The sequence below is a fragment of the Limanda limanda genome, chromosome 14 (genome assembly GCF_963576545.1).
Source record: "Limanda limanda chromosome 14, fLimLim1.1, whole genome shotgun sequence".
NCBI classification, from domain to species: Eukaryota; Metazoa; Chordata; class Actinopteri; order Pleuronectiformes; family Pleuronectidae; genus Limanda; species Limanda limanda.
In genome coordinates, this window is record NC_083649.1 from 11,229,054 (window position 1) to 11,255,306 (window position 26,253).

General features: G+C 41.7%; 2 protein-coding genes across 3 annotated transcripts; both read right to left on the reverse strand.

Moving 5' to 3' along the window:
- Positions 1-556: 556 nt before the first annotated feature.
- On the reverse strand, positions 557-11,838 carry LOC133019539 (four and a half LIM domains protein 1-like). Of its 2 annotated transcripts, none has more exons than XM_061086058.1 (6): positions 11,778-11,838; positions 3,647-3,826; positions 3,373-3,547; positions 2,513-2,682; positions 2,060-2,246; positions 557-1,042 (listed from the first exon to the last, which is right to left on the reverse strand). In XM_061086058.1, exons 2-6 carry the CDS (start codon positions 3,800-3,802, stop codon positions 891-893), a joined length of 840 nt encoding a protein of 279 aa, XP_060942041.1. In that variant the 5' UTR covers positions 3,803-3,826; positions 11,778-11,838; the 3' UTR covers positions 557-890. The 2 variants fall into 2 exon arrangements, with proteins under 2 accessions (XP_060942041.1, XP_060942042.1); XM_061086059.1 differs by lacking the exon at positions 11,778-11,838 and adding an exon at positions 8,091-8,126.
- A 568-nt stretch (positions 11,839-12,406) lies between these two features.
- LOC133019519 (sodium/hydrogen exchanger 6-like) lies at positions 12,407-26,065 on the reverse strand. The gene is made up of 16 exons (XM_061086027.1): positions 25,736-26,065; positions 23,042-23,241; positions 22,774-22,851; positions 22,502-22,578; positions 22,264-22,376; positions 21,833-21,938; positions 20,343-20,484; positions 19,696-19,801; positions 18,144-18,232; positions 17,470-17,583; positions 16,971-17,082; positions 16,360-16,513; positions 16,237-16,267; positions 16,031-16,119; positions 15,499-15,604; positions 12,407-15,299 (listed from the first exon to the last, which is right to left on the reverse strand). The coding sequence occupies exons 1-16, from the start codon at positions 26,010-26,012 to the stop codon at positions 14,976-14,978; spliced, it is 2,118 nt and encodes a 705-aa protein (XP_060942010.1). The 5' UTR covers positions 26,013-26,065; the 3' UTR covers positions 12,407-14,975.
- Between the last annotated feature and the right edge of the window lie 188 nt (positions 26,066-26,253).

The following is a 26,253-nucleotide window of genomic DNA, read 5'->3' on the forward strand; positions in this document are numbered from 1 at the left end:
CCTGTTGCCCCAATTTCTCTTATAGGGGAAGATATATCATTACAATGAAGCCGACACTTCCCATTTCAACAAGGAACTGGTTCATATACAGTATGTAATACTGGCTCAACCAACCAGTGCTGTTTCAGTCTCCATATGTATATTGTATATGCCACTGAAATGTAATCAGTTCATCTTTGACTGCTCAAAATTCGGAGACTTACATTATGTTCAAGAGGCCAAAAAACAGTGAGGCCACCCTGACCTTTGACCATTGGCCACTTTGAGTCTTAGTGACCATTTGTACTGAATTTGAAGAAATTCCCTGAAGGCGCTGTTGAGATTTCATCTTTACAAGAACAAGACAGATGGACAACCTGAAAACACAAAGTCTGCAGCCACTGCCTGTTGTCAGGCGGACGTATAATAAAAAACAATCTAGAACTCTGTTTTGTATAAAGTTTATTTCATATTATTAACACATCAAAGCATGCAATTTCAATGCATTTCAATTTTATATTTATTTGTCATCTTTCCTTTGAGGAAAAACAGTTAAGAAAAGTGCATAAAAGTTCATTTACTCAGAAAAAAAACACAATAACCATATTAATCCCTTGGTATTTAGAAGATACAAATATAGATACAAATTTGATTATTAAAAAAACAGTTTTTGGTCATCGATCAAGATTTTAAGACGTTAAAGTCACTAATATAAGCAGGATTTTTTGTGCTAAAAAGCAGATACAATTGAAATCCTCCTGATTTAAGAAATGTATTTCAAATGTACATATCATCTAAAGCACAAGCATGGATTTCTGAATTTCAAACGATACAAGCAAACGTCTGCGACACAGTCAACCAAAAACTAAAAGACAATGTTTTCACTGCAGTGAGACGGTGTGTGTCCGTCTCTACTTGTCTCCACAGTCGGAGCAGAGGATGTCTCGTCCCTTCATGACAAAGGGCTTGTTGGACAGACTGAGGGAGCATCTCTTACAGTTGAAGCAGTACTCGTGCCAGGAGCCGCCCTCGTAGTTCACAACGTTCACTCCTTTACCGAAACCTGGGAGAGGAGAGGAGAGTTTGTCTTTACCCATGTGCGCCATCTGCTGGTCTTTTGTTTCCTCACCTATCCATACTTGCTGTTTCGAGCTCAGAGAGTTTTAACTGTGATCAACACACATCTGCTTTTCCCACCTTCTATCTTATAAAAAAAGCCTGAACATACTCCAACCATCTCCTCCATGACTCACCTCCATCCAGCTCTACTAAAATCTCCACTTTAATAACAGTTATTCGAGAAATATCACATGTACATGTCCTATCATGTTTTGCATGATTATCTGTTACAGGTAAATATCCTTAAAGAGATATAATCTCCATTAACCTAATTAATCATATGCTGATTTTAAGGTACAACTCAATTAGCATCTCAGAATTTATTTCCACATCTTGTCTGTTTATATAGTGCAGCATTTTGTCTTTAGTTAAGTTGCACAATGTAAAAATAAGAGCTAATTTAAGTCACATTAAATTAGCTCTTATAAAACATTTCCACTTTTTTACATTACGAGCTGACACAGACGTCCACATTAGTTTGGTCTCTGTGATACTGGAGTGTCTCATTTTAAAAGAAGCCACAGGTTTAATATCCTCTTTATTCAAAAGATCCAGCTCCTTCACTTCTTAAAGCAAAGGATCTTTTTGGGGGAGCGTTAGAAATGTTGGGAAAATTGGGAATGTTGGGTTGGTTGAAATCTTGTTAGCGGTGCCTCTTCCATATCTGTCTGCCCAATGTAAGGCGACCGGCAACAGGAGACCTGGTGCAAAACCCTTAAACCCCTGGAACATGTGGCCACAGCAGAGATCTCTGGGAAATGTAGTCTCACAAACTGTTGATGGGCCATAATTTAGAAAACAGTGCACAAATGAGTTCTTGAAGAAAGCTCTTACCAAAAACTCGACTCAATAAATTAACATAACATGAAGAAAATGTATTTGGATGCAGTGTTAATGAGAAAAATTCTGTTTATATTTTTGTATGTTGCATCGTACTCTTTGTGATAGAACGTTAGTTTACCAGTGATGGCGTTCTGGCAGCCGCTGCACTTCTTGGCCACAGAGTTCTTGTAGCAGTCGACACAGAACACCTGATCCTCGTGGTTGGTGAAACTCGTCCCTGCCAGAGGCTTGGAGCAGGAGCTGCACACGAAGCAGTGGCTGTGCCACGGCTGGTCCTGGTAGTTCACTCCTCCTGTGGCTATGGCCTGGAGACACATGGTGTAAAAGGAGTATTACCATTGACTATATACAACAAATAATTATATCAGAATCCTCTTTTATGCAACGTTCAAGGCAACAGAAATATAATCTTCTTATAAAAACTGTTGATGCCATTCTCTTGAATTTTGTCTTCATGTTACCAGACTGTTCTCGTCTCTAAAAATCATGATCACATCCCTTTCAGGTTGTTCACGTTCCCTTTTTGGAGGAATGATGGAGGCTGATTTGTTCCCTGTCAGAAGGTCGATACCTTTTTGCAGCAGACGCAGTGTTTGGCGAACTTCTTGTCGTAGCAGGGGCTGCAGTAGACGTCACTTCCTTTGGAGAGGAAACTCTGCGAGCCGATTGGTCGTTTACAGTTGAAGCAGGTGAAGCATTCGTCGTGCCACGAGTTGCCTTTGTACTCCACACTCTCTGTGCCTGCAGGAGAACAGAAGCAGGCGAGGAATCAGGACAAACTGCAGGTGGTCTGTGCGGTTAAATTCAATCTTGATCAAATCTGTGCAGGATTAAGAAGGTTTTGTTTTCGACCCAGTCCATTTGTTTGTTGATTGGTTTGTTAGTTTGTCAACAGGATTACGCAGATACTACGGATTTCTACGAAAATTGGTGGAAAGATGGTAAATTGGCAAAGGAAGAACCCACAATATTTTTTTGGTGTGGATTTGGACCAGGAATTCTGATCCTGTTTGCTTTAACCTAACACAAGATAAGGTGTTTTTTAAATAGTCATTGATTCCTCCGAGAGGATATCAGGGACATGAATTAAAATACCAGCCATGCCCAAATAAGAATTCAGTGGATTTAAATTTGGTTTCATAAGGGGGCTGTTGGGTCTTATCTGAAATATGTGCTTTAGTTTCCCTTTTTTATTTTATTTTTTACAGAAATGTATTTATATCTATCATTTATGTTGCATCCATTGACTCCAAATCCTGAACAATGTGTACTTACAGCAAAAAGCTTTCCTGACATGCTTATGCACTTAAATGTTTTAATGGCTTTATTTTTCGATTTTCTTTTTGTAATTCCCAACTGGGTTTCCTCTATAATGACTCATCGGTTTTAAGGTTTTTTCCCCCACAGGTTCTTTGTTGTGTTCGGTCTCACCAGCCAGGATGGGTTTATAGCAGCAGTGGCAGCGCTGGGCGTCCTCTCTGGAGCAGCACTTTCCACACATGATGCGCTCGTCCTTGGTGCTGAAGGGCTCTTTAGCCAGAGGCTTGTAACACTTGGTACAGCGGAAACACTCCTCGTGCCAGTATTTGCCCTTATGGCTGAGCTCCTGGAGGAGGAAGAGATTGGAGGAAGGTGGAGGTTACTCTAGAGGTACGAGGAAAGAAAACACTTCATGACCCGATGAGAAATACTTGTCCCTTGTCACCTTGGTTTCCACAGAGATGGGTCGGTGGCACTGGGCGCAGGAGTTGGCGCAGAACTTGGTGTGGCAGCGGACACACACGGGCTTCCCCTCGCTGCGGACGAACCTCTTCCCCCCGAGGTCTTCCCGACAGTAGAAACAGTTGGAGCTGTCTGCCATGGCTGCACCGAGGGAGAGTCACACCTGCAGCAAACAGAGATGGAGGAGGAGGAGGAGAGGGGAGGTCAAACTTGGCTCGTCGTAAAGTCTGCTGATGGAAACGAGGGAGAAGTTCAGTGTGTAAATATCACCTCATTGTTTTATTGGATTTGGATGAACCCTGTTTTTACTGTTAATTCTCTATTCTCAGTAACAGTCAGTGTTATTAGCAGTACAGTTATTTTAGCTCAAGGAGGAAACCTCAGCCCACCACAAGGGGGTGGTGTTGTTACATGTCCTGTAAGTGAGGAATGAGCTGCTGATTGGAAGCCTCTCTTCTCTTGCTCTGACACTGAACTATTTGTAGAAACGCAGCAGCCAGTCGCACACGTCTGTGTTTGTGTGTCCACCTGTGTTTGCACTTTTGCGAAGCGTTTTATGTCAGATTGAAATCTTCATCTTTACCCTCCCCTCTTATCTCCTCCTGATAAAAGAGCTCATACATCTGATGACATGGACAATAAAGAAGAATGAATTCAATCAAAGTATTTACTGAGCGGTGCCTGTCACTGGATCTAATCTAAACAGACTTATCTTATTTTATACTGATTCTTCTGAACTGTCTGGTATTATTTCTTCCTTGTAAAGCATTTTATAATACTGGACAGGTATTTATATATAAAGTTATTATTATCTAGTATCTTATCAATATTATTAATGCTGTAAACTAGAGGAAACTGTATTTTGTCGAAAGAAACAAGTATTGTAGACATAAAATCATAAACAAGTCACAACTAGACAAATATCTGGTTAATTTCTTCTGAAAACCACATAAAAATGAATTAATAAAAAGAAATGCCTTAATTACTAGTTTTTGTTTTATGACTCTTTCCCATTGCATCTGGTTACATGATATTCAGGCACAGCTTTAACAGTGAAAAGACCTATAGTGGTTTTCACAGGTCACCAGGACATTTTTAGGAATATTTGAATTGTATTTTCACCCTAATATCAGCATCTGTCCCCAAAAGTCAAATATTGGTCAGGCTCTTATTTTTACATTGTGGAATTGGTCCCACATTGGTCTGAATACTTTCCCACCACTGTCCAAGTCCAGAGCTGTTTCAGTTCCAAAACTGGACAGAGGACCGAGCCCAATAGTTCATTGTGGTTCCAGACTTCCTTATGTAACTCATTCCCTCAATCTCCCTAAAATACATCACACATAAACTTCCTAAACATAGACCCAAAATCACCACGTTGACGACCATAACGCTGCTTTGATTACTGGGTCGGGGTTTCAGATGGTAAATAAAACACGAGATGACAAAAAACACTGGGCTGCTCAGAGAAACGTGGAGGAAGAGATGGATACGCTCTGTTCACTCGGTTACTTCCCACATCACGTTCACGCTGGCTGACCAGGAGGAATTCTCCCAAACTGCTGCGAGAGAGCTGAGGGTGTGTGTGTGTGTGTGTGTGTCCGTACAATGTGGTGAACACATGAAGGAATGCCTGGTATGACTAATGTGGTGAGATCTGGAGCGTCGACAACCCCTTGACGGAGCCTTCACACACACACACACACACACACACACACACACACACACTCACCCTCATGCCTGCACCACTCCCTAGGAAACCACAAAGACCACAAACTACAGCGTTGGCCTCCTGGCTGGAACGGCATGTCAGCACAGATTCAGGAGGAAGTTCTGCTTCTGGCTCATATCGGACGGAGTTCGGGCTGCGTTCACTAACACTCACATTTTTCCTTTTCTTGTAACTTTCCTTGAGTCAGAGATGGGTCAGGGATTAGTTTTTAGGATGAATATTTATTTTCTCTTGGAAGCCTTCAACATAATTTGCTCTTTAGTTACAGGTGTACAGCTGTAGTTGTTGTCAGTCAGGTGATTAAACTTGACTGAATAGCACAGTGGCTGGACGTGGAGATACAATGTCCATCTTTATTTACAGTCAACGGTTTGTTAGCTTTGTGTTAGTATGTTAATATTTGCGAGATGATGATTTATACGTCTGTACTAAAATGAATCATCTCCATCGCCGCCATGTGTAACTGCTGTGGTTAAAAATATATTTTGCAGCCTAAATATTCATTATAATGAGACTTAAATTGAATGTAATTAAAAGTGTTCAATGAAAAAGATAAAAAGAACATTTTACTGCGATATTTACAGTTTCTTATGTGGTCAGGGAGAAACAAACTCATACCAGTGACTGACAGATTTGAACCTTTCAGCTTGTTATCCAGTTTGTTACTCTGCTGTTTGAGTTGTGGCTGAGGTTAAAGGTGCTACTGTTAATGAAGTTGATTGAATAACTTCTTTTGTGGTCCTGTCGCCCCAGCAGACAATAACGCTGCACGTCGTCCTGTCGGTGACCTGCTCACTCGTTACTTATTAAGGAAAAACCTTCGACTGGTTATTTGTTCACCGGGCGAGGTTACTCCTCCATCTCCGCTGGAAGACAGCCGGCCAAAGACGACACTCACCTGGTATTTACCTGTTGTAATCTGTTTCCTGCTGCTCCTTCTTGCTCTGTTATATCCTGCCTCCCTCTGAACTCGGTGGAATATTCTGTTTGTTTTTCATATAAGGCTGTAGGGCAGGCGGTATTGATGCTTGGCTAACAACATCGTGGAAATGTTATCTGATCTGAGACGCCGAACAATGGCTGACAGGAAGAGCCAGTGTCCACACAGGTTGGAGGAAAATAAATCAGGTTTGGCTGACGTCAGGCCGCCCGGAGCAAAGTGTTGCTGCAGGTCTTCTACTGTGTTTTTCCACAGTTAATGATCTTGCTTGTCACGGCACAACATCATTTTCTACTCTCCCAACTGCCAATACAAGAGTCTTAAATCGAGGCTGTGTCCTGCAGTGAGTTGAGGGCTGCGCTTCAGCCAAGGAAAACTCTGTGTGTACTTTATCACATTGTGGGGACGTAAATCTGTTCATAAAGTCACAATATGGAGACTCGCCTCCCTTTAGAGGTAAAAACCTGCGCTCCACAGAATGAACATTACATCTGAGGGTTCAGACTTGTGCCTCGGGTCATGTTAAGGTTTGGGTCGAGCATGTTGTGGTGTGAAATCAACTCAGACAGAACTGCATTGAACATGTTCTTGGTATTGAATGGAACACGTCTCTCCCAGTACAACAACAATGGAGGTCTATGTCACAGAGGAATAAGTTGTATAAGGCTCTGGGTACATGAGCGATACTTGTGATCAGTTTATTACTTAGCCAGAAGCAGGGTATTGTTTCTGTTGCTATGCAAAGATTGGAATTTCTCCAAACTTGATCTTGAATCTTCACATGATTAACCTTTGGAGCTGATTGGTCAAAGAATCTGAAATATGGTTAGATCAAATAAAACATTTTTCAAGATATGGCCAGAGAGATAATCTATTACTTATACTGAACATGAAATGAATCCCCATAACGTGATGTCATTTCATGTGTGATGTCACAAAAACATATACCTGGGTATGTGCATCCTATGGGACCACAGACACGACCCAGAGCTCATAGATCTTAAAATGATTTAAGATCATACAGTAGGAATGCTGCAGCGTGATGTCACTATGAAGTCACAGAATTACGTCATGTGATAGTTAAGCATTAACTTTCACAACCAATATAATGAATGAGGAGGTGGAGCGGGTGGTCCCCTAACCCAGTCTCCGTCTTTAAACGTTTCTAAAACCACGATTCCACTTAAACCCTCCTCCCCTTCTTTTCCTCTCTATCATTTCCCTGTCTCTCTCTCTGTGTTTGTGTATCTTCTCCCACCTCTGTTTGAGTTTCAGTCACCTGCCTGTAACAATTACACCCCCCACCCCCCGACCAAACCCACTATTACTGCTGCTGCTGGAGATCGGTGGTGTAAAAATAGAGCACAGGGAGGTGACATCATGTCCTGTGCACAAGAGCAAAATCAGGCACACGTTTGTAACACATGGAAGGACGAGACGGAGGGGGAAATGAAGAAACACTGTGAGAGAGAGAGAGACAGAAAGAAAAAGAGGGAGAGGAGAAACTAGCGAGGGCAAACATGACCAGACAAACTGAAATAGTGTGAAGTGTCTGCGTGTATCAATCTGTGTTTGTCCGTCTGTGTGTGTGTGTGTGAGTGTGTTGGCATGAGCTTATCGCCGAAGAATGTACTGGAAAACTGAGAAACAGGAAGTCTCCATTAGATCGGTGAAGTTGGCACCGTCCTGCCACACACACACACACACAGACACACAGACAGACTATTAGGAAGTTTACATTAACATGTCACTCACGTCTCCAGATCAACACAGACTGTGGCTGAAGTTGTGTTTCCCTCAGTGAGCTGCAGGTGCGACCTCTCAGCAGACCTGACTTTAAAAAATGTCTGACTCTTTAATCACGCAGTTGATTTTGCAGCCAGATGGAAATGTATCTTGATGGGAATTCCTGCTGGTTTCTAAAAAAGATAAGCGTAGGATCAGTGAATGTACAAAAATATTCACTGTGCACTTTAAACCTGAGCTTTTTAAAATGCTGTAAAAATGTCTCTTTGGCTTGTCTGTTTCCTCCCACTGTGCTAATAAAGTTTATTTAAAGTTTAAACTTTGGAATACGTGAGGGATTTTAAATGGATTCAGCCTCTCAGTGCAAAGGGTCACTCATTGTTTAAATGTCACGGCGACGTGATGTGATTGTTGGGAAGGAACCGACCTTTCAATGTGAAAGCTGGAAGGTTTGTGGTTGTAACTTTGTAATTGATGTGACTTGATTATGTTGTAACATCTGGCTGCTTGAACATAAGCCCTGCACTTGTTTTTTTCTCGGAAAACTAAAGGTAGTTAAAAATGAACTTACGGCTGCTTCTAACAATGACTTTCTGTATCAATTAATTTGCTAAATAATAGTTTGTTCTATAAAACGTCAGATAGGTTAGACATTCGGATCCCAAGGTCAAATCTTCCAAAGTTGATAAGTCCCAAAGCAAAAAGTCCAAAAATCTTAAGATATTCAATTTCCAGTGTTAGAAGGCTGACGGGGACCAAACAACCACAAGCCTCTGACAAATCATAAATTGTTTCAGCTTTGAGATATTCACTATTTGTGCATTAGAGTTTGTTTTCAAATGCCACAAAAATCCATAACAGAAAGAGGAAGAGATGAAACTAAAGCCTCAAAAGACCAGAATGCACATAAACAGACCTCAATGTTAATAAAGTAGTTCCCTGCTCATTTTGGAGTGATCTTCTTAAAAGGAATGTCAAAGCAAAATTATCTTTACTTTAAAGTCATGTTCCGTCATATATTGAATACTTCTTTGAGCTCTGTTTTGGTCTCAACCCTCTCAGTCTCTTTAAGCTGCTAAATGTTCCACTATGAAGCATAACACCTTTCTGTTTGCATGTAGTCATTGGATCCACTGTTAATACAGAAACATTACAAAGAGCAGCTTTAAAGGTCACCTCATCACAAGCCGACTGCAACAACATCCCTCTCGGAGCGTTCCAAGCCCCCATTCCAATCATGCTAATCTCAAAGATAAATACAAATCACGTTTTGAAACTGAGCAGCGGGTTCAGCTAAACATGTTCAGCCAACGAAGAAAGATAATTGTTTTATTTGGCTCTGGTGATCGACATTCCAGACGATGGAATCAAGCCAACGCCAGAGATCTGAGTGTGAGTCGAATGAGTTTGACGAAAAACTGCTTGTCCCACTGCAACAGGACAGATGTGATGGTTTTACCAGAAGCTGCTGGATGGCTGCACCGGGCCTCCCTCACTGGGTCTGGAGCTACACACAGGTTCTGAACAATCTTCTGTTTTCACCGTTCAGTGTCCCAGATGCTTTTCACTACAGAGCAGATGGCTAAACGAAAACCTTCAGCAGCACCAGTGTATGAGAAATTACCATTTGCATTAATATCCATGACATGTTCTGTGTGTGAGTGTGTGTCCTAAAGATCCAAAGACAACAGTAATATTTTAGGTTAAAATGATCTTCAAGGACATTTAAGCTCTCAGCACCGTCTCAAGGGCTTTTCTTCAATTTCCGTTAATAAATCACATATCATTTCTGTATTAAAATACAACTACATATTTTATTTTTTTCAAATCTTTATGGGATCAATTTAAAATTGACTAAAGTTACACTATAAACGTTGTAGATCATATATAACAAATAAAACTGGAAAAATGTTATACTGTTGCTCACACATACAGTATATGAGAGGTATTGATGCTTTTACATAGAGAAAAAGTGAGGAAATGTCTACAAATATTTTGAAATGCTGAGATATCTGTAATGTAAGATTGTTTAACTTCTGTTTCACGTTTTCGTGGATTGCAAAATGCAAAGATGTCCCAATAAACAGCTCTAGTACTTTGCTCACTCTTATTCACGTAATACAAAGGAGCTCTTTGTCTTTGGTAATTTCACAACCACTGATTAACACCAACACACCTAAACACATCGCGGCATGTTTTAATGGCCTGAGGTCAGAGATAAACCCGTGCCCGGTCCCTCAGCGAGAGCCTCCTTCACCTTAATCACGTCGTCTGAGTCCTAAATCTGCAGAGGTCCATTAAAACTTTCCATCTCAAAACTCCACAAAAAGTTACGAGTTTACCATGGGGGGATCAATGGGAAGCGAAACCTCAACCGTGTGCCAGCATCCTATTTACAACCCATCCCCTTAAAAATCACGACAGGCAAAAAACCCAACAGGGAGTTACCGTCATGTGGAGGCAGACAAAGTGTGTAAAGCTTTATGAGGCCATGATGTGTTTTATGGGAATGAGCTCATGGTAAATTTGAAAAACATGCAGATGCCGGATTTGAGTCAAAGTGAAAATCTCCCTGCTGCCACCGGCGAAAGGTCAGTCGCACACATGGCTCCTGGTTGACTGTGTGTGTGTGTTTGAAGGTGGGTTAGTGCACCGTTACGGTGTTACCACCATGGGTTACCACAAGTGCTTCCAAATGATGGTTCAGATCAGCACCAGCCTTTGTACCTGAACATCTGATACAAAGATATTGTCACGTTAATATTTCACAACGTCCAACATCGTCTTCTCCTTTTTGGGTCTGTGGTCGCTCGACTCCTTTGACAAATAAATTACAACCTTTTATTAATGATCACGGTTTTATTACTGCGTGACTCAAAGTTTGCTGTAAAGGCTCGAAACTCCAGACAAGAAAGAGATGGATGACATGCACACATGGATTTGAATTTACTTCATGGTTGGTGGACATTACAATGACGCCATGTGCATAACTTGCATGGATGGGAACACACATACACACATACACACACACACACACACACACACACAGGACAATGAAAAATACAGTACAGGAATTTTAATTGACCTCTGTAATGCAATTTTTTTCCTTCTTTTTCCTTAGCCGTTCCATCATCTGGTGGAAAAAAGGGAAACTTCCTAACTGAAAACAGATTTCAGGAGAAGCCCAGACTTCCACAAGTCAGCATGTAACTGTAGCTCACACACACACACACACACACACACACACACACAGAGACACACACACACAGACACACACACACACTCACACACACAAACACACACGAAGCCAACGCCCCAGACAACTTAAAGATTTGTTTCCTCTCCGGATGTCAAAGTGCTGTATTGCAAAATATAGTGTGTATGAAATCTTTAAACTGAGTTAGTGTGTCTTTGTATATATGTGTGTGTGTGTGTGTGTTTGTGAGAGAGAGAGAGAGGAGCAGAGCAGAGCAACGTGCTACAGATTTTGTTTTTTTTTCAGATTACATAGATCACTTTTCAATCATATCTATGATACGTTGACATTGCCGAAGTTTGTAGAAAACCCTGGAGATAAACTCTTTACGCTAAAACTACAAACTGCATGAGAGAAACTACAACAACAATCAGATCAGTTAAAATCCTCGTTCAGCTGAATGAGGTTTGGTTGTTTGCGGAGAACCAGCTCCTTCTTACCGGGTTCAGGGGGATGTGCGCGGCCGAGGATGAGCGTCTCTCTGCGGGCAGCGGGGCTTCGCGTCACCGGGACCCTCTCGCTGTATAAACGCTGCAGCCAGGCTCAGACCGGAAGAAGGAGTCGTTCACTTTCAAAACAAAAACTTGGAATGAAGCCGCTGGAGTTTGCCTTCAAAATAAAAGTCAATTTGGCGTGACAGCACTTTTCTACAAAATCGGTAGATCACATAAACCGGATATATAAAAAGTTGTTTTGAATAATGTTAGATTTATCAATACAGAGCATTGACTGTATAAATACGGATGTCATGACAGTTCTCCTTAAACCTCCATGTTAGTAGATGGGACACAGACCTAACGAAAAATCTAAGTAGTCGTTAATTATTTGATGTTTCTTTCTCATGTTTGCTGGTTCTTATGTCCAAGTTTTTCGACTAAGTTTGATTTCTTATTATATATTCTATGCTGTATAAGTAGGAGTGAAACGTAATTATTGACAGTTCAAACAGCATCCACATCCACAATATTTTAGCTTAATCTTTGTACAACTGGAGACACGTTGTCCATCTTCATACAGGCTACGATAGATATTTGTTCCCTTTGTTAAAAAAAAGAGGGCGAAGGCGTGTTTATTTTTTATTGAACGATTTTTTATTTACTTCCTGTACACTCGCAGGATGTCTGAGGACATACTGTTAATAACTTCAGAACAACACAGGGAAAGATATATTCAATCTGAGATGAACTTTTTTCCCCCCTCAACATAACTTCACATTTAAAAAAAACATTTACATATAGACCTATTGCAGGTGTAGTATTCACAAATACATCTGTCATTAAACAGTTTTGCAAACAGTAGAAACAAAGTGTAACGTTTTCAGTTTTTTTTGTTTTAGTTGTGGCTGCCATTTTAAGCTTTAACTTAAAAAATGTCCACATAAACAAAGTTTGTTTTTATGGTTCAATTATAAGCAAGACATCAAAATGTAAATGAACTGAAAAAAAACCCATCAAATAAAGATCACTGCTTGAAGATGAACTAAAAGGGTTACATAGTTAAAGTAAACTTGTGATTCTGACCAGGATTTTATTACTTCCCAAGTCGTAAAAGTCAGCCTTGCTGTGTGAGTCAGGCCTGCTCAGCCTAGAAATATCTCTCACTCAGGTGAGAATAGAATGGACAAGCTCAGTTGCCAAAAACCGTCCAAAACGGACAAACAATCATCCTGTGAATGAGAATCTCTCCCTTCAAATTTAAATTCAGCTCCTGATGACTGGAGCCACATCAACTTTTTTGGGAATCCAGTTTCCACAAGTTCAGTTCACAAAATGACATCTGACAAAATATGAAGTGTTATTTTGCATTAATGCAAATTCAATATTTTAGTTTTCACTTTCTAGGGCTTCAAGAACAAAAGGTCAAATGGCAGTTAACTTATTATACTGGGAAAACAATGTCTCACAAAGGAACTATAGAGTCATATAAAAACCAAAAGATTATATTACTGCGCATTAGCAAATCAAATATATACAAATCTACATCAGGTAAATTGAATTTCTGAATAGGCACTTTAATTCAAAACAGTTGAGCCAGCCCTCAAGAGTCATCTTTGATGATACCACATCACAAAGACGCCGCAGTTAACTTTTTTTTTTCTCTACAATTAAACCAGATGACAACAGAAAAACAAGAAACAGAAATTAGCCCTGGTTATCACATCAATAACTTTGGCCAGATTTGCCACACACACAAACAGGGAAGCTCTAGTTTCCAAGTATCAAGTAGAAGCGCTTGCTACAGTTTGACATTTGTTTAAAACATGAACACAACGTCGAGGACGGCAAAGAATAAACGTCTGCCTCCATCACTTCCCTGCTTTACAACGTACCTTCAGTCAGAGAGCTTTTCACACTCACACTTCAAACCATGAATCATAAATAAATAAATAAACTACATAAATCATTTATAAATAAAAGATTTCAAAAATGAAATAAATCCTAAAGTAAAAAGACTGACTGAAGAGAAGAGGCGGTGCTGAAGATGCTCCTGGACGCCGTTAAGGAAGCAGCGACATTATTTTTTGGGCCTTATGGAATCTATGGTAGCTTAGGGCTGCAATTTAAGACTATGTTTATTCAACTGATAATAATTTTTCTTGAATTATCAATTCTATGTTTATTCTACAAGAATTCATACTGTAAAAAATAGGGGAAATGCCAGTTATAATTTCTCCCAGGGAAACAGTCCGAAACTGTTAAAATTTAGTGGCATAAAGAAAAGACAAATTCTCATATTTGAGAAGCTGAAATTCGACACGGTTGTATTTTGCTTAACGAATTACGATTAAGAGAAAATATAAGTGATCGAGTTACTGCAATGTTGAAATAGTTTCCATTTAAGTTTCTGTCAATCGACTTATTGATTAAGAGGCTAAAATTGCACATCTAGTTTACCTGTAATCTTTAGGAAATATCTTTTAAGAACACCCCTCCTCCCATCACAGATCCCAATGTCCTTGTCTCGTTGCTCCCTCTTTAGCCAATCAAAATCCCCGGTTTCATCTCTTTGACGAGAGGCAAACATACAGGACGCAGGGAAAGAGAGCTCCAGGTCACATTGACTACGCTTAAGATACACGAGTAATGTGAGTAAAATGCTCCACAACAACACTGAATGTTAGAAATAGCCACGAGAGCTAAGTTTCAGCGTACCTGTGAACATTGCATCATCGTACAATTACCCGACCGAAGCTAAAACAGATGAAACTGCATATGGAACTGTTTGAGGGGTCACTGCACACAGCCAGAGGAGGATCAGAGCTTTGAGAGAGCACAGATAAAAGCACAATGTCACAGAAGTACACACCGGGGAGCAAATACTACCGCCCCTTTTGTTTTTTTTTGCCTCCTGAAACATTAGCTAAATGTGAATCTTGCGTTGTATTTAGGTAGCCAATAGTCTTGAGGCGATTTTAATTTACAGTACCTTACTTTACGTATAGTGCATTCACATTCAAGAGTTAAAATAAAACGCGTCTCAAGTTTGTCACAAAGCAAGAGACACGGGAGGAGGCCTGCATCCACATGAAGCCAAAACCGTTTCAATTGAAAATCAAAAATAAAACAACAGATTTTCTCTTCTTGAGAAAATAAGTTCAGATGCTTTGGGGGGTTTGACGCTTCCTGACACTGCATGTCTTACAGTCTGTGCCTGCGAGGGTCGGAGCGCGGGGGGGAAGGCGGGGGGGGCAGCGTGACCGTGGTCGGGAGATCCACCGGGTCGTCCATCGGCAGAACCAGACGGGTTCCTCTGATCGCCACCTCGTGTTCCGCCAGGGAGAGGTCGTGCTCCAGGCCGTCGTCAAACGGGCCGCACCCTGTGCTGGCGGTGGAGGAGCGATTGCGGTTGACGGTGCGGGATCCGGATGCGTCGGTGCTGATGGTGACATCGGCATACATGGAGCTCACGCTGGAGTCGTTGAGGATGAAGTCAGAGTCATCGTCATGCAGTCGACCTTCATTCTGGTGCGTGGAGAAAAGAAGAGGGAGGGAAGGAAAAGATGAGAAAACTCTACTTTGAGTAAAATCACAATCCAAATCTTATTCACAAGTATTCAACTTTAACACCAGTATAATTTAAATGTCATCCTAACTGTGGGAAAATAATAACTCTTGAATTGGACGTGTGTAGACTGTAATAAATTGTGTTTTATGTTCCAACCTCATAGGCCTGTGGGCTGGTGAGGCATCGGGCCAATGGGCCACAACAAGCCGGCATCGTAGCAGTGAGAGGGGGTCCGCTGTGCGTCAGGAGGGGCTTCAGGTAGCTGGGGAACAAGCCTGTCAAGGGCTTAACAATTTAAAACACACTTACTATCAATTAAACAAGCTAATGAGTTGAAACAAACTACAGAAAGATCAAGTTACTACTGCTTATTTCTTTAAGTTTGTAAAGAGCACCCTCTGCTGTTCAAAGCTGAATTCAGCATCTACAGTACTGAGAACTCTAATCTAATCTACTCTAATCTCTTATTTAGCTGACGCTTTTGTCCAAAGCGACTTACATTTTTAGAACACTCAACATTTATGAGGGGCCATTTAGGGGTTCAGTATCTTGCCAAGGACACTTCGGCATGCAGATGGGGAAGAGTGGGGATTGAACCGGCAACCTTCTTGCTGGAGAACGCCCACTCTACCCCCTAGGCCACACCGCCCCTAGCAAGATGTAAAATAAGATGTGACCCAAAGGATACTTTCTGTCGAAGTTATACCAGATCCTGAACGGCCACGCACTCTCGTGTTTAGTGTTCCTGCGCTGCGACCCATCCAGGACCGCAGAACTCTGACAAGCAAAACACACACATTTATTTTCAGATTTTACATAATTTGACTATGCAACCAACAGAGGTATTTATAAATGTGTTAAAACGTGAGATTTTAATCCGCAGTGATTACTTACAGAGTTGTCCTGATCAGAGTCCACACCCACCCTGGAAGAGAAAAGATAGCAAACATGATTTTGACAGAACAACGTTGAGAGGATGAAACCTGTGAACAGGCAGAAGCTGATGAAAGGCCTCACGGTATGCTCATGAAGGACAGCATGGGCGTGGTGCCGCCGCCGCAGATCCACACGGTGAAGAAGACGATTAGGAGGGTGGTGGAAAACATCATCTGACGAGCGTAGGTCGCCGTGTCTCGGATGGAGAGGGCAAAGGTCATCGCCCCGCGCAGACCTGAAGGAGACAAGACAACAAAATGATTAACTTCTGTCACTAATATCCTCTCAATTCTGCATTTTATACAGTCTGCTGATGTGGGTGTTTTTTTCTTGCTGATCATATAAGTATCTATCACCGGACACTTTCCCACTTAGACACAGGACGTCCTGGACTCACAACACAGGACTAAGGAATAGGTGAAAAGGGGATCTGTGAAATATAAGCTGATCAGACTGGAGTTTGCGATGTTTTCTATGTATTTTTTAATTTAGGTGCAGCTGTTCAGACTTGTGTTCCTTGACGGTTGTAGAAGCATTACTTACATGAAGGGGATTTTTATTATCAACCTGTTCAACAGTAAATGTCAGCTGGCATAGGGGCCATTATTCATAACAATACTATGTGAGTAGGAGTCTTGTTGATCTAGAAAAGTTAGCATCTCATGATCTAATGTTTCTCCATCGTAACAAACCTGCAAACATCATGGCGTGCTGAAAGTTGGAGCCGATCTTGTTCTTGCGGCCGAAGTTGAGCAGGAAGGACAAAGGGTAGATGTTTGCTGCTCTGCCCACAAACACGGCCAACTACGGCACGCGAGAAGGTCAAGGACACACAACACAGTGAAGTAATAATGCAGCGCTGGGACGGAACATAATCGTGGGTTGATGGCACGACGGAAAGTCTCACTTTCATTCTGCTTGTGCCATCACAAAGTATACTTTAATATCCTGAATATATTTATGTACATACTATATGAATATACAGCTTTGTCAATCACTAGTAATAGTATCAATGGGAGCATTTATGGCATTAGTTTCATGACATATTCAGAAATTTATGGAATCCAATCCAGGCAGATTTAACAAATGAATATGTTGTGGCAAAATAACAGCCTCATCATTAACTGGCATAAAAGAACAACCCGAGGTTAGGTGGAACAACTCTGTTCCCCGGGCAGAGGAAAAGGATACAAAAGCTCCAATGATGAACAAAGGGTTGAAGACATGTGACTGGAAGGAGAAGAGAGTCAGGCCCATGTAGGAGAAGATGAAGTTCTCTGCCAGGAAGTTCAGCAGCTCAAACAACTGACGGGGGAAGAGACAGAACAAATACACTGAAACCAAACAGGATGAAAAGTCAAACGTTGCATTCATGTCACTTTGGATGTGAGAGAACACCACGGCATAGTGGTGAGCAGATAATGAGGGAATTTCCATTTCTCACTTCTCCTTTTTTTCCCGCTGAACTATCCCTTTAAGGTCCTGAAAACAACTGAGAACATAGTTTGACTCCAGGCAGCTGACTATTTCAACACAAATTATCTTGAACAGAAAACTTCTCAGTCTGGCTCTAAAAAAGGCACAAAAAATGAATTTCACAGATTTGTAATTTATCTTAGAATCACTAGATGTTCAGGGAGGCTGTCTTGCTTCTCCTCCTCAGTCTCACTGCTGCTATTGATAAAGATGATCACGGGTTTATTCCAGTTCCACCCACATAATGACAGCAGTTGTTTTCTCATTTTTCTTCAATGCAACTAGTCTGCATTAGATATTCAAATGGAAATAAAAAATAACCTCCAGTACAGGTATAAGCAGACTCGCAGTAGACTCAATGGGACGGGATAAGTGGGATCGCATTTCACCTGTTTGGTCCTGTCCTGAGAATCCGGGGACAGATTGTTGTAGGTGTAGTGAGCCTGAGTGATCCCACAGAACAGCACAGCGACTACACCTGAATTCAAACAAAGATACACAGATTACAGTTCAACGTCATTACAACCACAACAAATTATACTCAAGTATCTGGGGTCGAAAGCGATTGATAAAATCTGTGAAAATAAAGATGAAAATATTCCTTTAGCCTTTTAAATTAAGAAAACTAAATGGTAAAAACTAAATGTATGAACAGATAAACAAAGTTCTTGGCTCATCTTGTTGGAACTTCCTTGGAAAAAAGCCCTAAGACAGCTAAAAATATCTAGTTGCTTGATGAACCGTAACTGTGCAGGTTTTACTAAAGGCTCTTATATACTACTACGTGTCCGTTTCTCAGAGAGGTCTCAGCGGGAGACAAAGAGTCTTTTTGATTTTTACTTCTCCGTCAGTCTACGTCCGGAAAAAATTCACCGCCAAACCCATAGGTGGCGCAACGGAAGACGAGCTCAGAGAAGCCTACCCCATTTGGGAAGAAGAAGTCCACGTGTCTCTGTTTACATGTTAGCTTGCGTCCCACACACTGAACCATGGCAACTAACAGAACTAAATAAAGTGACACCCAGCGGGACAAGATGCTGATGTAATCGTTTCTTAGCGCAGCGGTTCCCCGGTCTTGTTTCCGAACTGTGTTGCTGATTCCACAGCTTGAATCTGCTTGAGGCTACATGTAGCTAGAAGCTACACGGACCTAGCTCCCCCCAGCTTCCACACACAGTCAGCAGGGACTCCCGGCACTAACAACTACTATCCAGTGTTTGCTTCTAACCGGACGGTATTATAGAAACAGTGTCATGATAGAAGTGGAATTAAAGTCGTGACGGCGGGTTCTTGCACTGTTACCACCGCAGTTAGCATGGTGGCTAGCCTAGCCCGCTAGCCTAGCCTGCTAGCGCCGTTTTGCAAGCTCGTTATAACCGTCTGTGACCGTACACACATGCCCTCAGTGCTCTAACGAGCCACCATCAGCCGGACAACTCCGCTGGCTTAACACACACGTCATATTAATCGTAGAATCATAGTTGTGTTCGTGTTTGTTGCTACATGTAAACAGGAAGTTTGAGGTCCGGAAATACGGAAATGACGTCATACGGAAATGATGTAGTTCGCGGACCAATCACAGCCAAGAGCAGTCCGTCGGGTCTCCAACATGAAGACGGATAGTTAGAAAAATCAGACGTGTACGAAAAGCTGTCCGAAGCACTCGGAGAGGACGTTTCACGACGGATAGGGCGGTCTTATCTGTCCGTAATAGAAAAAACGGAGAGGCATAAATTGGCCTTAAGTCGCAAAAAACATGACTCAAAAGTAGGTTGAATCTGATAAAGTCCTATTTGAGCCAAACTTGAATCAAATGTCTTTGGTTCTTCTACCCAGCTCGTCCATTGAAATGGCCAGAGTGTCACTAGAGGTAAATGATATTGTTGTCTGAATCAGACTGTTGAACTTGCAGTTAGAGGTTTGTGAGTCGTGCAGGTGTACCTGTAAAGCCGCAGGCCTCAGCCAACAGGAACGTGCTCCAGGACATGAGGAAGAAAAGAGCCGTCTCTAACAGGGGGAAGTCTCTCAATTTAGTGAACTTGGTCACGTGATCAAAACTGAAAGTCAAGGACTAAACAAGAACTGGCACATCCAAGACAATAACACGACAATATTAAAAAACTGAGGTGAATACATGGGAACAAAATAAAAGATTCATGAATAACTGGAATAAAGCAGTTGAATCTGAATTAATAAAAAACTACTCTTCTATGATGGATGGATACAGCTCATCCAGGATTTTCTTATCTCAAGTTGAATATGAATTAAAATTGCCAAACTAGCAGCTGGAATGTAAATATGTTTTGTAGCCTGTTGTATCATTTCTGTGAATATATATATTAATATTATAATTCACCATTACATAACAGGCATGTTCGGCTTTGGTGACTGTGATTGCCTATAGGTGTGAATGTGATTGTGAATGGTTGTTGGTCTCTATTTCTCAACCCTGTGATGGACTTTTCCAGGAACTACTTTGCCTCTCGCACAATGTCAGCTGGGATTGGCTCCAGCAACCCTCAAAGGATGAACTGCATTGATAAGGAGCAGATGGATTATGTAACACTAGGAAACAGGTGAGAGGATATGAGGGCCGTCATGACTCCCGTGGCCACACCGAGAGCGAAGGATCCGCTGAAGACACCGACGAAGATGCCAAAGGACTTCAGCAGGGCCATGGCCTCAAAGCTGTGGCTATTGTCTCCTGTCGGCTGGTACGCCACAATGGAGCTAAAGGTCAGATAGACACGAGTACACAGAGATAATAAAAACATTTACATGAAAAAAGGAAATAAGCAATTACCGAGAATCCAGGAAGTGGTCAAATGCTTTGCACATGCTCAGAAATGACACAAAGAGAAATTCTTGAGAATTTCAAGATGCTAGAGTCAAGCATCAAATTAAAGCTGCAGTAACCCAAATCCAATTCGGACTTTCTGTAAATTTAGGGGATTTTGTTTTCCACTGAAGAACAGTCACAAAGATTTAACACACATGGTCTGGAGTTGGGTTTCACAGTTACAAAAGGTTGGGAGGTTGTGGTCTTGCATGCCCAATTCTAACTGGATCCTGGATTTCTCAACTTTATTTGGTTTATATGCAACTAAAGTGCAAATACGTAAGGAAACAACAAATTTAGGTGCTACACCTTTATGGGGCATCCAAATGACCTAAAGACAAACAAAGCAGAACACTAGCACTAATAAACCAGCAGTAATAAACACACAAATCAAGTTATTAATTAGAGAGTATTTTCTGGTTCTGCTGAGCATAAAGAAAAAGGGAAAATGATACAAGGAATGGATATAAATAGGGATGGAGGGGGTAAGGGAAGGGAACTGATCATCCTAAGGCTTCTCTCCAAACAAAAGATTTGCATTACATTGAATGCAGATGCAGATGATCAGGTTCTAGCACTACAACCATGCAAAAAATCCCTCTAGCCAACCAACCCACCCACCCACCCACCGGGGGCTCAATGTCTGGTTTTCTCCCAACCATTCCTCCGGCCCCTCGGGCCACACTGGGCCATCGTCTCCTGAGGAGTGCATGGCCTCAGTGCCCTGCCTACCCTGTTTCTCCAAGCGGAGGAGAACACTGCAGACATACGTACACGCAGGCGATGAATGACACGAGTGGGTGAAGGGGGGGCAAGCAGTGAAATGACAGGGATTGATGGTTAGTATGATTAGTGTCACATTCATGTGCAATGTACAATAAAGACTGTTTACAGTGCAGGTCAACAACACAGAAGTTGGATTAAAGGACAGGTTCACACCTTTTTTCTAATTTGTCTTAATACAATACTCAGATGCTCCTGTGCACATTTTAAAAGTTGTTATAGTTGGGGCCACCAATAGACTGTATATAAAGATGGACGAGTTATCTCCTCCTCTTCCCAATATCCCAAAATTAAGATAAAATATCCCGGGTACAAACGTTGCCATCTTGCACGTTTGGAGCCAGAGTCGTAACAATCAGGGGATGGAGCCATGATATCAAATTTGAACCTGTCGTTTAATGTGGAAATACATAATGCTGTGAGTGGATATTTCTGTAGTATGAAATCAGAGCTCACGAAGAGAGGACGATGGCCACAGCATCGTTGAGGACACTTTCCCCAAACAGTAAAGCATACAGGTCCACGTCAACCTTGAGCTCATTGAAGATAGCCAACACTGTCACTGAAATACAGAAGAGAAAACATATCATGTGAATATTTATTTAACAACAGGACCAAGGGAAGTCTTCAAACAAGTATTATCATATAAAGCAGAACGCCTGAGCTGCCACCATTCTTGTTACCTTCACCAAGTATTCAGCAGCAAAAACTACAGAAGGGAACGAGTAAGAACTCATTGAATATTGGTGAGGAGCCGCACAAATGGGCTATCCAGGAATTTTCACTTTCACTTTCTTAAACACTGCCAGATGGGCCCTTGGTGAAGGTATGCAAGTGTCAGTCTCTCTGGATATGTGGACACTGACAGCGAATATGACAGAACCTACCTGGGTCTGTTGCTGAAACGATGGCCCCGAAGAAGAGACAGTCAGTAAAGAAAAAATCTCCCCCTAGCTGTCCCACAACTTTCATGAAGGACACAAAGCCATACATGATCAACCTAGGGAGGAAAGAAAGAAATGTCAAAAGAGAAATATGAGGCAATGTATTTAAGTCTGACTGTAAGGTATAATGGTAGAAACAAAGCATGACTGAGAAGACCTCAGAGACATCTGAACAACTTACCCGATAACAAAGCACGATATAACTGTTCCCACGAAAGCATAGGCCAGGATGGAGCCGATGTTTCTGAAAAAATGTCTCTGAAACAGACAAAGACACAGGTTTATTAAAACAGACGCTGTCTAGTGCTGGTTGTTAAGTTAGAAATATATAGATAAATATATAAATAATCTATAATGCAAGAAGAATCACACGCAAAAAAATAAAAATGTTTGTTGTTGTAATATATGTAATTTCCACACAAGGAGTTTTATAAACCCTTTTGACTCTCTTACCCTTTTCAGACTGTAGCCAGCGTGGAAGATGATGGGCGGCAGCAAAATGTTGAAAAACACTTCTGGATCAAAGGTCACCTGAAGACAAAAGGTTATAAGAAGAAGCAACTTCATTTAGAACCTGATTTCTCCAGTGGAATTAAGTGTATGTGAGGTGATCTCCTCTAAAGGTTCAGGAAACACACTTTATGTCTAAGTTTAGTGAGACAAAACTCAATTGTATGTAATCAGACATATTGTCAGTCGGCGACCTTGTTCGCTTCCTTGCCTTTCTCAGCATCTCGTCATCCTGCACTTGGTGACCTTTGCTGCGGCTGACTTCCCCCCTCAGGGTGTACTCGTAGAACCGGCCACTGACATTGACCAACAGAGTGGCGGGGCTGGCGTTGACGGCACAGCTGAGGACCGTTTCGTTCATGCTCTGGGGCACGTGGACGCCGAACCGCAGGATCACACCCACCAACACACCTTTGGGAGAGAAGGAGAGAGGGAGAGAGGGCAAAGCAATTAGACTAAGGAACATGAGTAAGTATCTGGTAAGCAGCCGAGTACAATAGAATCTATTTTAAAACCCAACCTTGAATTATGTGAGTGAGCTACATACTTGAATTAGATTGATCTCCATTTAAAAAAAAATAACTAAAGGGCCAAGTTAATTAATGAATTCATGAATGATAGCAACGTTAACTCGGGGGCTAGGTACACCCTTGACAAGTCACCAACAATCATTCACACTCATAGTTACATCTATAGACAATTTAGAGTCTCCGATTAGGCCCAATCTGCATGTCTTTGGACTGTGGGAGGAAGCTGCAGTACGCAGGGACAACCCACTCGGACACAGAGAAAGACTACTGCCGAACCGGGATTCAAACCTGAAACCTTCTTGCTGTGAGGCCATCCCCAGTCACATCAGCTGTAATCAACAATACATTATCCTTACTTCTATTAATTAAGGCGGGGAAATATTAATAGCAGCTGGGCAATGGATAGATTCCTTCGATGGTCATTTTTATGTAAAGTAGGTGTGTAAAAAATTTAAATAGCGTTTCACACGCAGGAAAATAAAAGAGACATTTTAGTGCAACACAATTGTAAATACTAAATAAATAAATATGCACAAGAAAATAAAAGATTATTAAAATAGCTTTGTCTTTCTGTTTAGATTCAACACTCTGATCCCCCGACTGTGAGAGGGATGCTTTATCTCTTCTAGGAGGCGCACCGCCGGTTGCAGATGTCATGCAGAGATGGCAATATCAACAATATCAATAATTGCCATATAATTTTCATAAATAGCAGTATAACGAAAGTTCCGTATATATATATATATATATGCTTTGTCTCATATGTTGCGTTGTTAATTTTTGTTTTGCATTGCACCTGTCTGAATATTAGACTGTATAAATCGTGTATGTGTGTTGACTATAACAAGTCATTCTCTTTTAATTTTACGTTGCAATTTAAAAAATCAGAGAGGAAACAGATCAAATTGGCCAGTTGAGCTAACGTTAAGCTTTGTACAGCACATAGAGGAGGTACAAGACATCATCGATCTGCCTCTCATCTGCAAAATGTTTCGCGGTGTTTAAAGGTTCCGCATTTAAAATTTAGTGACATCTAGTGGTTAAGTTGCATGTTGCAGTTGAACACCCTTCACCTCACCCTCCCCTTCCAAACTTGAATGAGAACCTGTGGTAGCCTTCTGTTGTCATAAAAACTCAAAAGGAGTTTAGTTTGTCCAGTCAGGGCTACTGTAAAAAAAACATGGCGGCCTCTATAGAGGACCCACTGCAAAGGTATATATAAGGTATTTAAATGTAAAAAGCCCATTCGAGGGTAAATAAAACAAATGTGCACAATAAAGATGTAACACACTAGTGAAAAAATCACTAGGATAATTATATATTCAAATTATATCCCGTTCAGCTAAGTTGTACACACTGGACCTTTAAAGACGAATTTCAAACCCTTTACTTTCACTCAGGGGGGGGGATTAAATCTTTATGAAACAGAAAAATATGGCCAGTTGAGCTGACGTTATGCTTCTCACGTATAAAATGTTTTGCGGTGTTTAAAGGTTCCGCGTTTAGAATTTAGTGACATCTAGTGGTGAAGTTGCATGTTGCAGGTGAACACCCCTCACCTCACCCTCCCCTTCCAAACTTGAATGAGAACCTGTGGTAGCCTTCTGTTGTCATAAAAACTCAAAAGGGGTTTAGTTTGTCCAGTCTGGGCTACTGTAAAAAAAAACATGGCGGCCTCTATAGAGAGGACCCACTCCAAATGTAAATATAAGGTATTTAAATGTAAAAAGCCCATTCTAGGGTAAATACAACAAATATGCACAATTTAGATGTAACACACTACTGAAAAAATCACTAGGATAATTATATATTCAATTTGTATCCCGTTCACCTACGTTGTACACACTGGACCTTTAAAGACGAGTTTCTAACACTTTACTTTCACTCAGGGGGGGGAATTAAATCTTTATGAAACAGAAAAATATGGCCAGTTGAGCTGACGTTGTGCTTCTCACGTATAAAATGTTTTGCGGTGTTTAAAGGTTCCGCGTTTAGAATTTAGTGACGTCTAGTGGTGAAGTTGCATGTTGCAGTTGAACACCCCCCACCTCACCCTCCCCTTCCAAACTTATATGAGAACCTGTGGTAGCCTTCTGTTGTCATAAAAACTCAAAGGAGTTTAGTTTGTCCAGTCAGGGCTACTGTAAAAAAAACATGGCGGCCTCTATAGAGGACCCACTGCAAAGGTATATATAAGGTATTTAAATGTAAAAAGCCCATTCTAGGGTAACTAAAACAAATTTGCACAATTAAATATTTAAAATGAATCACGATGTTTGGCTCTGTGTGTCACCTCCGGGGGGGGGCAGCCAGCGAGGATCTAACGGCGGCTAATGTTTACGCTAGGTTAGCTAGCCCCCCGTTAGCCGTCCTACCGTAGATCATGGCGAGCCCGGTCTCATGCAGGAACCGGAACCTGCGGTGCTTGAACAGCCAGATGGTGAGGATGGTGAGGGTGAGCAGCATGATGAAGATGAGCAGGTTGGCGCTGTCCTGGCGGTGGCTCTCCTCCGCCCTCCGCTCCGTGGCGACGTTGTCCATCGCCTGGCTTTCGCCCCGGACGCCGAGCGACACGAACGTCAGCACGGACGCCGCCAGCAGGAGCCTCTTCAGCGGCTTGACACCGGGGGAAAGTGTCGGTGCGGTGGCCATCGTGGTTCCTCCGTGAGCCGCTCCAGTTTGCCGTTCGATTCCCGTCGCGCTTGTGTGTTGACGGGGGGGGGGGGGAGAAGGAGAAAAACGACAGCGGATGACAGCTCCTTCCGAAGCCCGCTATCAAAACACCACGACTTCCGCCTCTTCAAAGTAAAAGTCGTTTTTTTGTTTGAAGGGTGAAAGGTTTTATTTGATATATTTTCTTTCTTTTCTGTATAACGTTGCATTTGTTTGTTTT